At 38.8% G+C, this 18,709-nt stretch overlaps 1 protein-coding gene across 2 annotated transcripts in view; it reads left to right on the top strand.

Moving 5' to 3' along the window:
• CACNA2D3 (calcium voltage-gated channel auxiliary subunit alpha2delta 3) overlaps window positions 1-18,709 on the top strand; it is a 1,069,564-nt gene that overhangs the window by 695,805 nt on the left and 355,050 nt on the right. For both annotated transcript variants that reach the window (XM_043978536.1, XM_043978534.1), the window contains exon 13: window positions 864-997. In XM_043978536.1, coding sequence (XP_043834471.1) covers window positions 864-997 — 134 coding nt within the window. The remainder of the gene's footprint in view (window positions 1-863; window positions 998-18,709) is intronic.

Raw genomic sequence — 18,709 nt, 5'->3', positions numbered from 1 at the left:
AATCTCTGCTCACTGTGATGTTAAGTCAATGCCAGATGCTCATTCCTGACTCCTTGTTTGGTTGTGCAATGCCACTAGGATGGGCAAGTCTGTCCTTTCAGGGCATCCAGGGTGCAAGAAGCCATGAGAAAGTGATAATACATTTTAATTATTACTCTATAGAGCTATCATTACAAAACCAGAATCCACACAACCCATATCTGGTGTGGGATTGCCACACAAAATTCAAACCAGCTGAACTTTGTTTAAAAATGCCCTGGGTCTATTACCTTTTGGTTGACACTAGTAATGAAAACGCTTCTTTCATTCCCTCTCCTCCTCCAACCTCCCCTATGGACTAGGAGAGGATAGATGTTTGGTATATTTTGAGTCCTTTTTTTGAGTCTTTGGAAGATGCCATGAAGGTCAGGCAAGGGGATTTGGGTCTTGAGAGTCTTATTGTAAGCTCAAAGGAGGTAAAGCAGCAAGTCCTTTTTTATCATAGTGGAAAAAGAAGGCTGATAGAGGAGAGGAAGACAAATGGCAGGAGAGGGAGACAAATTTTGGTAGAGGGAAAAGGGGAGAGGAGAGAAAAAGAAATAGAAGTAAGAACAGGAGGAGGAGGAGAAAAAGGGGAGAGTGAAAGAAGAGAAAAAATGGAGATTCTATCAGAGTCCCTCTATCCATCTTCCCAGTACATATGCAAGAAGAACCCCAATCTCCCTTTTAAAATCTCAACAAGTAAAATACTCTTACTTCCTTTCAGTTTGCCCCTTAACTATGGAATTAGTTTAATTTGAGTGAGGCAGAAAGAGTAGGCTCATTCTCTTCCCTCACAGGCGTCACCATTTCTCTAAATTCTGTTTCTTTGGTCTTTCACTCAGGTTTTTTCACTCAGATCTCCACCTTGGCTGATGTCCAAGAGAATGTCATGGAGTATCTTCATGTGTTGAGCCGGCCAAAGGTCATTGACCAGGAGCATGATGTGGTTTGGACGGAGGCATATATCGACAGCACTGTAAGTGTGTTTGGTCACATGTCATGCATAGTGTCATTCTGTGTGTTGGAGATGGGCCTGAAGTAAAGGCCTCTTAAGGTGCGGTCATTCTCCCTTTGGAGTGACCACCTGATCACTTTGTCATATTAAGCTAAAAATGTTCCAGGCCTATGTGACAAAGTAAATTACAGTATTCATGTGATCTAATGGGTTTGATGGATAATTCTTCATCAGTAAAGACATTAAAGCTGATCCCTGGCATGTTTGGCTTCCTTGATAGGTCTGGTAAGCACCATTAGGAAGATTCTCTTTCTTCTCTTGGGCTTGTTTCTTTTCCCTTTCCCTCAATGTTTACACATGCTATCAGCATGATAATTTTCACCTACTTGGATGCAAAATGACTGCTTCCATTCAGAGTGAGACCTGGTTTGGATAAAAACTTGTTCTTGTGGTCTTGATGCATCACCTTTGAATATGACCAGCCCTTGGCTATATAGTTGAATGGGAGCAGGACATTGACCCAGATCCTCTTGAAGAGACAGAGAATAGAGATAGTGTCACTGCCTGATCCCTGAAATGGTGAGCATTCTGCCACCAAATCCTCGATGGAAAGCTCAGAGACCACATCAGCTTTTAAGGAATGTCTTTGTCCTTATTCCAATAATGGAACAATGTCAAGGTCTTGTGTATAATGTCAGTGTTGTGTATGTATGTGTGTGTGTTTGGTTTTGTAGCTATAATGTTTCTGAGCCAAGGGAAACTCCATTTTATTGATTCTAGATTATTCAGATAGGACATTCTCATTTGGTTTTTAATTGGGAGTAATACCATGTACTCACCAATTTGTTTTGAACTGGATCTATGGTTATTGATGCTGAAGGAAAACAAGTATTCACATTAAGGTGTTGCTGATAATCTTGTTAAGGTTTTGTTTTCTCTCAACAACTTCTAGTTGTGCAATTTTGTGCAAGTCACATCACTTCTCTCGGCCTCAGTTTCTTCATCTGTAAAAAAAGTCAGGTGAGATTATCTTTAATCCCCCGTCCAGTTTGAAATCTATGATCCTAAGACACTGAATTTTAGTAGTAAACCTCAGTTCCCTTGGTGACCCTGCTGTCCCATGTCCTCACCATGTGGTGGCCAAAAAAAGGCACCTTAGGAATCACTCAGGGAAATCCAAAAATCTGGCATCCTAGGGTCATAGCCTGGGTTTCTTGCTTCTGGAACACCTCACCCTTCTTTGACTCTACACAGGATGTGAGGTCAATGATATAAGTTAATAGGACTACACATTTTGGGCTGGAAGGAACTTTGCTGAGGGTATAATCTGCCCCTTTCATTTTACAGATGAGGAAACTGAGTCTGAGATGGGGTAAGTGGAATTCTTAAGGCCACAGAGATTGTAAGTGGCAGAGCCATTACTGATCCCAGGTTGTTACACTCTAAATCCAATATTCTTTCCATTGTACAAAGCTGCCTTCTGGCCTTTTCCTGAAGACCTCTAGTGAGAGGAAGCCCATCATTCATTCATTTATTCATTTTTCTTTAGGTCAATGAATCAACAAATATGTATTAAGTACTTATCATGTACCGCACATTGTGCTTAGCACTAGGAAAGAAAAGGGAGCATTGACTGAGTGCCCTTTATAAGTCAGACAGTGAGAATACAAAGACAAAACAATAAAATGGTCCCTGTTTCATGTTCTCTCTAAGTCTACTCTTCCCCAGGATTAGAGACCTTGGTCCCTTCAAACATTCTAATCTGGGGGACCTTTGCCACTCTGCCCCTCCTCCTCTGCATGATCTCTTGCTATCTGTTTTATTCAGGAATGTCGCTGGTGTCATGACACCCACCACCAATATCTATCCCATATCATATGTGACTAAAGATGTCTTCACAAATTATTGAAGCCAAGAAATGCATCACCCAAATCTCATCTGGGGATGAAGCTCTCTACATTTAGCCAGGCTGGTCCTCACACAGAATGTCTTCAATCTGACACTGGCCCTGTGCTCAAAATTTCTCTAGGATGCTGGAACACATTGATGGGCCACAGGAGGGAAGGGAAATAGATTTAATAACTAGAAATGCTGAGTGAAGCACTGGCCTTTTTATGGTAAAAGAATCATTAATCAAGTTGGAAACCCTTAAACAATGTCAAATCATGTGAAAAGAATGACTTCCTGAAATGGTGAGCTCAGTAAGCTATGTCTTCCAAATTGATTCTGTATTTGAAAATCCTTTCCTGAGGAAAAAAAAAAGCATTGATGAGCATGTATGCCCAAATAATTATTTCAGCCATTTGCTTTGACGATGAAAATGTCTAACAAAAGTAAAATTGATTTCATTGAACTGATGTGTTTATATTGGTTTTATTGGTTACCAGAGCCGAAGGCTATTAAATTCCACATTGAGTTCAGCTGTCAGAAAAGTGGTCATCTGGGGATATGTCCTCACTTTCCCAAGTTTTCATTTTTATTTGGTAATCCCAAATGGGTCTGAATGATCCCAGAGTATGGTGTTTCTCACACTGTCCCACATGATGTGAAGAGGAGGATTAGTCAATTTCAGTGCTAAAGACATTTCCCATAAACATTAAGCATGGAGTCTTTCAAATCCAAAATATTGGTTTGTGACAGCTTTTTCATCATATTTTTTTCTTTTTTCTACAAAACTTTCTCTTCCTTCTCACCTCTTCCCCCAATCCCTGCTCCTTATCTTAAATCAAAGGTTCCTTATGTGGTCTGTGGATAGATTTCAGGTAGGTTCATGAACTTGTCTTGGAAAAAAAATACAGCTTTATTTTCACTAACCTCTAACTGAACTTGAGCATTTCCTTCAAATATGATTTTTTAAAAAAACTTGTGTTATTCTGAAAAAAGGTCCTTAGGCTTCATTAGATGAACAAAATCATCCTTTATACACACACACATACATATATATATATATATATATATATATATATATATATATATATATATATATACACATACACACTTATGGTTAAGAACACCCTCCCTAGAGGTATGGAATAATTTTAGGTCACCTAGTAGAAGAAGGAGAAGGAGAAGGAGGAGAGGGAGAGGGAGAGGGTGATGGTGATGGTGGTGATGAGGGTGATGATGAGGATGAGGAGGAGGAGACACTTTAAAGTTTATAAAATACTTAACACTTTTTCTCTCTTGTGAAATTCACACAACCATAAGAGGTAAGCATCATATTTGTTCCCATTCTACATATGAGAACACCAACTTTGAAATAAGTTAAACAACCCAAGTTCATTCAACAATAACAATGTCTGAGGCAATATTTGAACTCAGGTTTCCTTCACTTCTAATCCATCACTCTATCAGTTCTGAAACCTACCACATAACATATATGGGTTTTGTCAATATAATTCAAACCCAATAGTGTTCTATAGCTGGAAGTCAATATTTCCAAGTCATTTGGAGCTAAGAGTCAAGAAAATACTTTCATAGTTCTATGAATATCTTTTTTTCTCCCTGTGATAATAATAGAGACAGTCACTCCCAGTGGAGTGTCTCAAGAATTTGTGTAGGGTCCTAAGTTGTTTAACATTTTTCTCAAGGACTTGAGCAAGAAGGTAGAGGGCAAGCTTGTGTAATATATAGATTATACAATCCTTAGCCAGTATTCCAAAAAATCTTGACAGGTTAGAGAAATGGGCTGGATATGGTCAAATGAAGTCTTTCATATGTGTTTAAAATAAACCAACCTCTCAAATACAATATGGGTGATGAATAATGGCTATACAACTGTCCATCTCATACCTAGATGGGTCAGGAGGTTTAATGGAATGCAGTCAATTTAAGTCCACAGTATGATACTATAGCTTAGAATATGAATACAATCTTAAACTGCATTGAAAGATGTAGTGTTCAGGACAATGGAGGTAACAGTTTCAGGGTGCTCAGTCCAGGTCAGACTAAATAGAGAATAGTGTGATCAGTTATAGACATCCCATTATAGGGAAGACTTTGATGAACTGGAAAGTCTCTAGAAGAGGGTAATTAGAAGGATGAAGGCTCTCTACATCATGCTATATGAAGTCATAGGTTGAATGAATTGAGAATATTTAGCCTGGAGAAGATAAGATTTGGGGGAGAGATCATGGTAGACATTTCCAAGCAGTTAAAGACATTTTATGTGCAAGACATATTGGCTTGGCTTTCTTCGTCCCCAGAGGGCAGAACTAGGAGTAATAGGAAGTTACCATGAGACACATTTAGGCTTGATGTCAGGAAAGCTTCCTGACAATCAGAGAAATTAAGGAGTAGATTATATTGCCATGGGCTGGAGTAGATTCCACTTAATAACACAAGATTACAAATTTACAGATGGAAAGGAACTTGGAGGTCATTAAGTTCAACCCCTTGATTTTATAATTGAGTTAACTGAGCCCAAGAGTGACTGAATGGCTTTGCCAGGGTCACATAGCTATGAAGTGCCCAAACCTATATTTGAACAAATAATCTGGCCTCTGGAAGCCTTCAAGAAACAATTGAATGACCATTTGTTGGATCTCCTATAGGGAGGCTTCTTTCGAATTAGGGATTAGTCCAAATATGTTAGTGGTTAAGGGCACTTCAAACACCTTAGGAAGTGTACAGACAGTCAAAATGAGCAGCAACTTTTAGTGACCACATTTACAGTTCCTTCTTCACCAAGATTTGGGCAAAGAGCCCTTGTTATTGAAATCATTAGATTTGTTCCCTTATGACCAACTAGAGCCTTGAACAGCTCTCATTTATGCTGGATACAATCATTATATAGGCACTTATTTTAAAAGCCTTTACTACTATATGTTGAAGTCCTCATCATGGCTCCAAGGGACCCTGGCTCTCCAGAGTTGAGGTATATGACCTCTGTTTTCTCCCATCAACCTAGAAAGACTTTGACAGCAGGTCAAATGTAGGACTATGTCTTTACTGTTCAAGTACCAGGCTGGCTACTCACACAGAGGCAAGAGTCTGGTTACAGGGTGAAAAAACCTTCACTGAAGGAAATCCTGAAGCTTATCCACTCTTGTGTGGAGAGACAATGATCTGCATCAGTGAATGGAATGTTCTCCCTGAGGAATTCACAGGTTCTTGAATTATTGAATTTGTACTCTGGGGACCAATTTTTAATTGGGGAGTGCTAGCTAAGCAGCTCGCGGCAATACTGGGGCAAGGAAGGAGACTAACAGCCTCCCTCAAAACAGAACAAGATTTATTTTAACGAGAACGAACTTAAAAACAAAACAAACAAACAAACAAAAAACAGGATCAGTAGGATCAAGGGAAAGGAAATAAAATGGGGAAAGGGAAATTATAATACCTGAAAAAATACCACCGCCCAGGAATCAGCAGAAAGCCTGTTGCTTTCCAGCTTCCACCTAGAATGCCCAATTCTCCTCCCCCAAACCTAGAAACACCCCATACAGCACCAGCCAATGGGATGGCCAATCTGGCAGTCACATGACTGCCCTCACTAGGCTTCCAATCATTATAATTTTGCCAGGCCCATGTAGGCCTCGGCGAGTGGTGATGACATGAGGTTCCAGAGCCCTGGCAAAGGCTACAGCCAGTGGGTGTAGCACCCTGCGGTTTGCGGAGTCCCAGGCTGGTGCATGCTGAGGCATAAAACCCTCAAATAACAATTAATTCTTTACAGCACAAGGCACATAGCACAGACCTTAGCCACTGCTCATTCAATGGGTCTACATATGCCTCCATACATGTATTGTAGTAGGAAGGCAGTGAAACTATTGAATCTACACAATGATAAATCCCCAGACAAACCCTAAGAAGACCTCATGGACTGAAAGGATATTAGGTAACAAAAGTCAGACTTAAGTACAATCAGTAGTGAGGTATTCTTTGGGAATCTTAGATAAGACAAATGGATAAATCTATAAATTTGATTAGCCTTCACCTACAGTTTAAAAAATATTGATAGATCAATTAGATAGATAGATGCATATATAAATATATACATGTATGATAAAGGATATATTGATATAGAAAATAGATAAAAATAAATATAAAAAGCTGGATAGATAAAACAGGTGATTGATAAAATAATAAATATTTTGATACACTGTATGAGTAAATATAGCTATATGTATTATATATATATATATATATACAGAGAGAGAGAGAGAGAGAGAGAGAGAGAGAGAGAGAGAGAGAGAGAGAGAGAGAGAGAGACCCATAAATTCATGGAAAGGAAAAAAAAATGTTCAGAAAAACACATGACACCTAAATAAACTAGAGGCTTAAGAATTCCTTAGTTAAGATAGATAGTTGGAAAAACTGGCACTTTCAGTCTGTAAATACAATTAGTGACATAGGAAGACAGGACCACCATCTTCAAATATTTAGGGATTGCCATGTGGAAGAATGATTATACTTTCCCACTTGATCACAACATTTAAAGCTAGTATCAATGATTAGAAGTTGTGGGAAAGTAGATTTGGGAATCAAAGGAAGTAAATATTCCTAACTAGAGCTGGTAAACTATGGAGATAGTGATATATATATATATATATATATATATATATATATATATATATATATATATATATATATATATATATATATATATAGTCATTGGAAATCTTCAGAAAGAGGCTAGCAATACTTTGTCTGAAAGATGTAAAGAACATTCTCTTAAGCAATATTTACTAGTCATCTATGTCTGATGTGCAAATGACTTTAGGGTTGCAGGTGGGGGCATAGTTGATGCAGCCCCTAAAATTTCTGCCAATTTTGAGATCAAATAGTTCTACTTGTTGCTGAAAAAAAATTGATTCAAAGCATCAAATTTCATTTAGCTTATCTGAACATTCTTGATTCAGATTCTACAACATTCATCCTCATGGGAGAAAGTAATCTACCCCCATTGGAGTAGACATATTAGAAATAGTCTGTTCATGGCTAGATAATGCTCATCTATCATTCCCTCTAAAAATGGAACTCTAATCTGCACAGACCAAGGTAGCCCCTGAGAGAGAGGAAATCCTGTAGGAAAATTACCCAACCTCCAGTTCTTCTTTGGGTAGAATAAATTGTACCCACCCTTTTCTAAGTACAGAACCCCATTCTCTTTCATCTTTGTTTCCCTCCCTCTTTTCATCCCATTGTCTTTATTTATTCAAAATCTGGCATAGTAGTGGCATAGACCATAGGTGAGCTACATCCATTGGAGTCAATACATATTTAGTGAATGTCTTTGTAGGGATACAAATACAATGAAAAATCTGTCCCTGTCTTCAGGGAGCTTGTAGACTACTGACTGATACAACACGGTCACAAGTCAATACAACATAATTTAAAGAGGTAATGAGTACTAACACCTGTAGTAATAAGGTAGTCTTTATGCCATGTTAGTTCTGTCCGTTGGGGCAAAGAAAAATGAGTCTAGATAGGTAAAGATCAGTGATAGATGGCTAGATAGATAGATAGATAGATAGATAGATAGATAGATAGATAGATAGATAAAGAATATCTCTTTTAACAGGCTTTTAACTAAGTGAACATATCTATGATTCTTCTTTCTCCTAAGCCCTGCCAAGTATTTTCCAGCATAACACTTCCCCCTCCCCCCACTAGTCCCATCAACAGATTGATGTACTTCGCCATCCTAGTTGCCTTTCTTTGAATGCTTTCAAGCTTTTTACCACCTTTCTTAAAATATGATGCTCAGAACTTATTACAGCCTGAGATATAGTCTGATGAAAACAGAAAAACAAACAAACAGAATCATCACCTTCTTATTCCTGTACCTCTCAAGGCAGCCCATATTATACTAGATTTAAAATATCCATATCATAACTATAGGTTCATATTTAGCTTTCAGTTCACTAAGGCCCTCAGGTTTTTTGTTTTTTGTTTTTTTTTCAGATGAATGGGTGTCTTACCACACCTCTGGCATCTTATACTTCTGAAGTAAAATTTTTTAACATAGTTGAATGACTTCACATTTGTTTCTAATAAATGTCATCATTGTGTAGAAGGCCCCCATCCATGAGCATACAGATCAATCAAAATATTGATGAGCATTGGTCCAGTTAGGGAAATGTCTCTGTTTATTTGGATATGTGCTTCTTGACAGATTTATTAGCAAGTTTTCTATGACATCCAGCCTAAACTTCTACCCACAGCTCCTCATTCTTCCATCTGGGGCCATGCAAAAGAATCTTAATCTTATGACATGGTTTCAAATCCTTAACACAGACTTTGTGTTTTCTTGCTTTTATTACATCTAAGTTAATTCATAGGTTTCTAGTGTGATGGCAATCCCCCAGTCCCAGGCTGTATCCCCATTGCTCTTGCTGTCAATCTGATTAAGTGTTCCTTTGCCCCAATGATTTTTTAAAAATTCCATTTGCTTTTCTAGTGAAGTCAAAAGAAATGAATTATTATAAAATGCATTAATTGTGTGAAATCTAATAGTAGATCATATATCAATTGACAAAACACAGCCAGCATTTGACATGAGATCCATAAACCTCTCTGCTGAATGAGTGGCAGCTGGGTACAAAGGGTATAATATCTCCCTTAGAACCAGAAAACTCTAGGGTCGAGATTCACCCCCTGACATGTGCTGACTGTATGAATCTGGGCAATTAACTTAACCTCTTCATGATATAGGCAACTTCCTAAAGCCACTGGAGGTGTGTCATACTCTCCTGGAATGAGCTTCCTTCTCCCTAATAAACTCAGAGTTGCAGTATATAGATCTCTGGAGTCAGGAACACAATGGACAGGGTCTAGAGTCAGGAAAACCTGAGGTCCAATCCAGCCTCAGACACTTCTTAGCTGTGTGACCCTGGGGTAGTCACTTAACTTCTGTATACCTCAGTTTCCTAAATGGTAAAATGGGGCTGATGATAATTACTTTCAAGTGTTTCCATCTCTCTCAGGAAGCCTTTCCTGATACATTCCATCAACAAGCATTTATCAGTCACCCACTGTATGGCAGGCAACGTGCTGGTTTGCACAAACAATAGGACATCCTCTCTCAGGGAGCTTACTTGCTACCTGTTTCTGTCCCTCTACCTCTTGACATCTCTGGCTACTTTGAGGCCTCAGTTCAATATAGTTTTCTTGAAGAGGACTTCCCAGTTCCACTTCCAATGACCTGAGTCTTCCCTTCTTGGGCCTTGCTACCCTGCATCTATCCCTATATATATGCCTATTCAGGTAGGCATTATCTCCCCCATTAGGAGATTATGCTTTTTAAAATATAAAACATTTCTTGTTTCTTTTCTCTATATCCCCAGCATTGAGCACATTATCTGGCATATAGTAGGTATTTAATGAATATTTATTAATTGGTTGACTTTCCACTGTAACATCTACTGCCTCCAGGACCAGGGATACAAGGTAGAAGGTAGCATCAAGATCTTCCATCTGTCCAGCCAGAAGGCTGCTCTAGGAAAAGGAGTATTTGGGCTCCAATAAGAATAGGACCGTTTATAAGAATAATTTACTCTCAGTCCTCCCACCTCAACCCACCTTCTGCCCCTTTGCTGGCAACAGGTCATATGTAGGAGCTTTGAAACCAGTATGGTCTCATTTGCTGTTTAAACCAGCAGTGTTGGCCTCACTCCCCATCTTCCTCCACCCCTTACCACACACATTCACACTCCAGAAATTTGACAAAACTCCCTCCTTTGTCCATTTGAAAGCAATAACTAGGCCATTAGGAGAAGTTTCTGAAAAGGTTTTAGCCAGTCTTTATTACCAATCATCCTTAATTACTGGCTGGGGCTGTGGGGTAAGGTGGCTTTCAGGAAGTAGTAAGGACATGGCAATAATGAGTGCCTATGTACAGTGCTCTCCCCAGAAACCATCAATGCCTGTCAAAGACATTGGAAACATCCAAGGAAAAGGCCATGTGTGCATAAGGAGAAACATTCAGGGTCCTGCTGGGGCCACAGAACATGGCACACCATCTGTACTTGATGGCACTGAGGAAAGCGATTATGTTTGGACCTTTCTTTTGGAGCAGATGGGTTCATTAAATTTAATAGCCTCCAGGGCCTTCAGAAACAGTGTTAAAACATGTGGAACATGCTGAGACACTTCACTTCTCACCCTGCACTCATTAGGGCTCTGGCAAAGCTGTGGGGCTCAACTTCCACCCAAACATGTGACTGGGATGATGATTGGTGCTCTTCAAGTGGGAGGTTAGGAGAAGGAGCAGGATGAGGGCCTGAGGTGATGGGTGAGCCCTTCCTTGGCAAGGAACATCATCTTCTGTTGGCTGCCAGATCACCCAATGTCAGAGGCTGCTTTCTGAGGTCATACAGTTTTGGTGAGTAGGATTCTAACACAGACCACCAGCATCACTAGAAAAGTGATGGATGGGACATTGTCTCCTAAAGGAGAAACAAATACCCTCTCAGAGCCTCATAGACCAAGGGGGAGAAAGAATTTTAGAGGCATCTAGTCTAACTCCATCAGGTTATGAATGGATTAACAGGCCAGAGAAGAGAACTTGACGTGCCCAAAGTCATACAGAATAGAAATGGCAGAGTGGGTTTGGAATTTAGGTTCTATGATTCCAAATTCAACACTTATTGCCTTGACCATGTTTTTTTTTTCTCAAAATTCAATTTATAAACCACTTTTTAAGCACCTTCTACATATCACACACAGAGCAGAAACAAAAACAAAACGGTGCCTGCCCTCAAAGAGTTCACATTAACATGAACATATATAGAGAAAAGAAAGAAGATTCTAACAATTAGGGTATAGGAAAGGTTACACAAAGGAGGTGGCATCTGAGGAGAGTCTTGAAGGAAAATAAAGAATCTGAGAAGTAGAAGAGAACATTCTAGGCATAAGCCAAACATGTGAATATTTGGAGGCTGGAGATGGGACATTAAGCTTTGAAAAAGGACAGTAGCCCAGTGTTAATGGAGAGAATAATATAAAAGAAGGCTGTAAATTCATATGGGAGTTAGATCATCGAAATCCTTCAATGTCAATATAAGGAGTGCTTTAGGAAGATTATTTGAGCCATCTTTTGTAGAATGAATGTTATAGATGGAGAAATTGGAGAATCAAGCCCATTAGGAAGATCTTACATTAGTACAAGAGAGAGATAATGAAGGCCTGAAATTGGGTAATAGGAACCATGGCAAGGTAGAAGTGTGTGTGTGTGCGTGTGTGTGTGTGTGTGTGTGTGTGTGTGTGTGTGTGTGTGTATGTGTGTGTTTGGTGAGGACCAAGTGGGAGATGTAAAATCAATAAGATATCTATTAACTGACTTGGGGGAGCAGGGATTGAGAGGGAGAAGTCAAAGTTATCAACTTGGGTGCCTCAGAGGCTGATAGTGTCCTCACAAAAAAATAAAGAAAAGTGAAGAGAGGGGGGTGGATTTAGCATGTGAAATTACTTCTATCTTAAATGTGTTAAACAGTTGGAATTTGAGATGACTGTATAGGAACATGTGTCTTTGAATACAATATAAAACAGAACATGAAAATGTTTTTTAAAACCATATATTTGTCATTTTCTTTTACATGTATGTGTTTTTTAAAAAAAAAATTATTTGTGAGGCAGTTAGGTGGCGCAGTGGATAAAGCACTGGCCCTGGATTCAGGAGGACCTGCGTTCAAATCCAACCTCAGTAAATGCTTACTAGCTGTGTGACCCTGGGCAAGTCACTTAACCCTCATTGCCTCACCAAAAGTAAAAATTGTGGCTACTGTATTTTATAATTATTGCTACATACATACATTGCGTGTGTGTGTGTGTGTGTGTGTGTGTGTGTGTGTGTGTGTGTGTGTGTGTGTGTGTGTGTGTGGCTATTGCACCCATTTTGGCAATAAACATTTTTTATTAATTAATATTATATATTAGTAAAGAATTGACCACATGGCAGTTAGAACAAGCAGGAGGAAAACCCCAGACCCATTTTGTCTCTCAGAGAGACAGCATGTGGGCTCAAAGACTAAGAAGAAGACCATGCACCAAGTGACAGCATTCTGAGGCAAGAGCACAAGCCAAGATGGAGCCAAGATGGTTATGTTCTCGTGGGGAAGGCTTTTTATCCTCTTTTGATAGAGGCCAGTTATAATTAATCAAAGTTAATTGGTTAGCATCATTCAATTCCATTTTTTGACATGACTTGAGGGTGATCCAAATTAAAATGAACTCTACCTGGTGATATAAAGGAGAAGTGTGAAAGATGCTCACCAAAAGGCAAAGGGCAAAGTCTAGGTGTGGTATAATCCCATCACTTCATTTAGCTAAACAAAACAATAAATCTCCATCTCTACTGTACTCTTGGGCTGATTCCAAAACAAGATTAAAACTTCCTCAAGAATTGAACTTTTGGGGGTGAGGGGGGAAAGGGACTAAAACTGGGATCTCTAGGTCCCCAATAAATAAATTATTCATAAGCATTTTCTCATACCTGTTCTTTACTCCCTTCCTGTAGTCAATCAAGAACAATGTGTGTTTAAATCCTGACTTGCTATGGTCCTTCTCCCAAGGTACAATCCTTGTTTCGGGTCCTTGGTATGTTTCAGAAATGTCTCCTAGATTCTCTTAAGTGCTACATAGGAGTGACATGTTGCCCTTAGACAAACCTTATCCTAGGCTAGAAATTATGTGCCCAGATTTGTTACACAAATCCACTTGTAACACGCATATAAAGACTATCACCTTGAGAGGTTAATACAGGGGCAGAAATCCATCAGATCAAAATCCATCAGAATCAGTAGTAAGGATGAAAAGCAGAGGTCAGAATTGCTAAGGTACTGATAGCTAGGGCTGTTGGACAAATTGCATGCAAAGGGATGAGTAGGGAATAGATGCTTCATTGGGGTGGGGTTGAAGGAATAGTAAAAGGTAGGGCTGGGGAAAAAAATCCAGGGTAAGATAGGTTTGGAAATGGAGAGGAAGCTATTCAATTGAGGGAGCTTAGGGTCATTAAAAGGATGCGAATTTGCCATAATCAACACAGATATTACAAGTGGTATCTTTTTTTTTTCTTTTTAGCTAAGGAACCACAAATCATCCCAGATTCTCTGAGTTTCTTCCAGCTCACCTGAGCCATACTTGCTCAGAATACAGCTCTAGAATCTCCATTGTTTTCTCTCTACAAATTAAGCAAAGTATTTTTCCATGCCCATGGAATATCACATAAGTTATTCTTTTTCTGGGACTTTGCAGATCAGACAGTGGACTCAGACTCAAGCTCATGGTAGCACTAACAATGAGTTTTATTTTGAAGAACCTCTTGGTTATCCTAAAATTGAACCTAAGAGTTAATAGTTTATACATCTACTTCCAAGATCAAACCTAGTTAATTTTAGTCTATACTTTAGATGGTGGACAATGGACTTTCCTTTGTTAGACCTTTGCATGTTTCACCCTAGTTCAGAACAAATTAGACACATTCCTCTCATTTCCAAAATGAAGAACATTTTAATTAAGCCCAGATATCAGTCTATGTTTTGCTATCTATGTGTAAATTATTTTATTTAGATTAACATTGATAGAACTCTGTCCTTTTGTATAGATTTTGATAATGTTAGGCTATCATATAGAATACTGCTAAAATGATCACGGAATCATAAGGGAAATTAGAGCCTCTTTAGCTCAACCTATACATGTACAAGAATCCCTACTATACAATACTCATCATGTGTCCATCCAGCCTTGGCTAAATGACCTTCAGGGAAAGAGGGCCCCTACAGTGGTTCTTTCCACCTTTAGACTGAACATCTTTTAGGAAGTTTTTCCTCTTATGTAATCTATTCTTTGCCAATTCTTATCAATGTTCCTTGCACTGTTTTCTTTGACCAAGAATGAAAAGGCCTAAATCCTATTGGATGTAAGAGCCCTTCATATGCTTGAAGCCAGCCATCACAACATTCAAGTTATGCTTTGCAGGCAACAAACTAATATCAAATTGGATGATGCAGATCCAGGACTTTGTTAACCTTAGAAAATTATGAGAATACCATCTACTGTTCTTAGCTATAGCACTGTAAGAGTTAGGGCTCCCCTGGCCAAACATTCACCAATCCTCCTTTAGATCTTCATAGGGCAGAATCTTGCTGTTAACCAGTCTGTGTGTGTTCCCTTTGATACTCTTCACTTTGTCCATGGCTTTCCCAAAATGTGGCATTCAAAATTAGTTGTAACATTCCACATAATTATAAGATTTTCATCTCCCTTATATTGGACCTTAAGTCTTTGTAAGTACAACCTATAGCATATTTACATTTTGTTGAAGCCTTGAACTATTGGTTTCAATTGACCTTAAAGTCTACTAAAACCTGAATTTCTATTTTTGTAGAAACAAAATACCAGAAGACACTTTGTTAAATATTTTGCTAGAAATTCAAATGAAGTACATTCATAAGCTTTCTCTGACCAAAATTAAATAGGAACCTTGTCAAAAAAGGAAATATCATTAGTATAGGGAATAAAGATTAGACATGTGATTTCCTTACTATATGGAACTCCTAGGTAAGGAAACCCCTACTTAATAGTGTAGTTTCCCCCTTTCTCTTCAATTTATAATTTTAATTGTCTGAGGCACTGAGAGATTTGCCCAGGGCCACACAGTCAGAAAGTGTCTGAAGTGAAACTCAAACCCAGGACTTATGGCTCTATCCACCATATCACAATACCTCTTTGTACAGTATTACATAGAATTATCTCTTCCACATCTGTATGGGGGTAGTATTTTGGGACATAGCACTCCTGGGATCTGGAAAATCCATGTAAAAATTTTTTGCCCTCCTTTTGTACTAGAGAAGAAGTCTGAATTTTTATTCTTTTTTTTCTTTCTTTCTTTTTCTTTTTATATGAGGCAATTAGGGTTAAGTGACTTGCCCAGGTTCACACAGCTATTAAGTGTCAAGTGTCTGAGGCCAGATTTGAACTTATGTCCTCCTAAATCCAGGGCCAGTGCTCTATCCACTGCACCACCTAGCTGCCCCTTATTTTATTGCTTTTATGGGATTTATAGCAACTTATTGTAAAATGTGGGTTACTTATTCTTAAAAAATGAAATGATACATTTTTATGGTGTTAAAAGATAAAATTTGTTGACATTATGCAATACTATACATATATTTTATGCATTTCTGATTTTCTAAACTTTTTCTCTGGCATCTGCTGGCCTTTATGTGTCATTGACAGCTTCCGGAACACTCTCAAAAAATCCCCATTTAATTTCTTAAGCCCACCCATGTTATATTGAAACTGTGATGGGAAAGTCACGATGTGGAAGAGGTACTTGTATTCTTATGGAAGCCATACTAGTTCTTTATACCCCTTGCTTCTTTTTCAAGTTGTTGACTAACTGTCCTTTTCAAAACATGCCCTAGAATTTGGACAGAAATTGACATCAAGGTAACTGGCCTATGTTTTTAGATGCTGCACTTCTCTACTTTTTGAAAATTGTGATCTTTGTTCTTTCCAATTCTACAGTATTTTTTCCTGTTCACCACAAACTTTCAAATATCCTCACATATGCCCCAGCAATTAAAGCCTTCCGTTCTCTCAGTACCTAAAAATGTGGTTCATCTGGACCACATTACTTTGATACTTCAAGGGCAGTTAGGTGCCTTCTTTCCATTGCCTTATTTCTCTTGGTTATTGACTCTCTGAGAGCTATTTTCATTCTCTCCAGTCTAGCCCAAAGATCATGAAGAATTTGTAACAGCTTAGACTTGCCAGTAAGGTTCTGTGGATTAATTATAGAGAACCATTCTGGGTTTGATCGTTTCCTTTTTCTCCCTTCGAATTTCTCTACCAAAAGATATTTTCTTTATGTCTTTCAACACCTGCTTGCTGGAGATATGAGCAATTTGGGGCATATCCCAGTCCTCACCTGCTAGAGATCTGCACTCTCATTAGATGTGTGGACAAAGCCTGATGCTCCGTGCCAGCCTCGCTGGGGATTGTCTATTGTCGTCCTTACAAAGAAATGGAAATCACAGGCAGCTGTTGACTCAACAGAAAGAGAATGTGTTTCGAAATTGATTCCCATTATATCTCATCAGAAATTCTTGACAAAGAACTACCCCCTCCCTTTTTTAAGTTGATGGAAACAGCTATTAAATACTGTTGTGGTTGATTTCTCTTTTTAAATGATAAAAGCGAAACCTGAAACTGAAGCCTGGCAGGAAAACTTATTGTGTCATATGCACTTCTCAGAGGTGATTTTCAGGTAGCTTTTATTTTTACATAAAGGATTCTTTATGATGAAAATTAGGAAGATGGTGAATTACTCAAGTATTGTTATCTCATAATTTGATCTCATGTTTCTTATGTGGCAAAATCGCATTTGCCCTGATCCCTATTTCCCAGTCGCTCTAGTGGCTTATGCCACTCACTGCCCAACCAAGCTTGGGATTTGTAGCAATGTCAACTTTTACTGGTCTATAATACAATCTTACAAACAATTTATTAAGCATCTACTTATGTCCTATAAGTAGTTAATTCAAAGTGAAAATTAAATCAAGCCCTTCCCTCAAGAAGCTTACATCTAACTGGCTGTATACAACAATGTGTACACTTTTAAGAATATAAAAGATAATGGGGGGTCAGCTAGGTGGCGCAGTGGATTCAGGAGAACCTGAGTTCAAATCTGGCCTCAGACACTTGCCACTTACTAGCTTTGTGACCCTGGACAAGTCACTTAACCCTCATTGCCCCCCCCCAAAAAAAAAGATAATGTGAGGATTGGTAAGCAAACACAAATAGCTAAGGAAATCCAAGAAGGCTTCTTGTAGGTGGTGTGGCAAATTAGGAATAATTTATAAAATTGTTATAAGTTCAAGTACTTCTGTCACAACTGAGAGAGTGAAAAGTTTACTTTGGTTCTGACTTTGTGTGCCTTCTCTGGGCATGAATTAAAGGAAATGTTCAAACATTCAAATAGATCTCTGATCTCATTGATATGGGTTCACTCCATGGTGCAGAGCATACCCCATTCATGCCCATGCTACTACTAACTGTCCATGTCCTCCCATAAGCATATCACAGGGTTTTGACCCAATGGGCTACAGGCCTTCCCTTTCTGATATCAAGAGTCCATCCAGGGCATATTTTTTTTTCTTGGTTCCAGTCTGGTTTCATATGTTCCTGAAAGTATCCTATATTCTAGGTCTTCTTTGGAGTAGTGTGAGTAGGAGGGAATGTTTCTGCCTACTCACACACTTGGTAACACATCTTTCCATTGACCTCTAATCTATTACTTCTTTGTAGATATGATTGTTCCAGGAGAGGCAAACATATAATACCTGCCAATCTGATGATTTCATCAAAGGTACTGCACAGAAGCAACCTGCTATGAACCCCTTCTCCTACCAGAGATGGCATATGAATCCATTCAAAAAGTCATCAGCTTGGGCAGCTTGGTGGTGCAGTGCATAAAGCATTGGCCCTGGATTCAGGAGGACCTGAGTTCAAATCTGGCCTCAGACACTTGACACTTACTAGCTATGTGACCCTGGGCAAGTCACTTAACCCTCATTGCCCCACAAAAAAAAAAAAAAAAAGTCATCGGCTTTATAATGCATCATTGGCATCTGATCCTTTCAATATCTACAGCTGGCTCTAGGTTCTAAATAGGTCTGGAAAATGACTATGACTATGGTAAAAATTCCCCAAATAGAAATTTCCCTTCATCTCTTATCTGGGCCCAATTTAATACTTTTGGAAATCTCTCTTTTTTAATTTGTTTGT

This window comes from Dromiciops gliroides, chromosome 1, assembly GCF_019393635.1.
Source record: "Dromiciops gliroides isolate mDroGli1 chromosome 1, mDroGli1.pri, whole genome shotgun sequence".
In the NCBI taxonomy this organism is placed as follows: domain Eukaryota; kingdom Metazoa; phylum Chordata; class Mammalia; order Microbiotheria; family Microbiotheriidae; genus Dromiciops; species Dromiciops gliroides.
The sequence above is the reverse complement of the archived record's forward strand: the minus strand, read 5'-3'. Positions and strand labels throughout refer to the sequence as shown.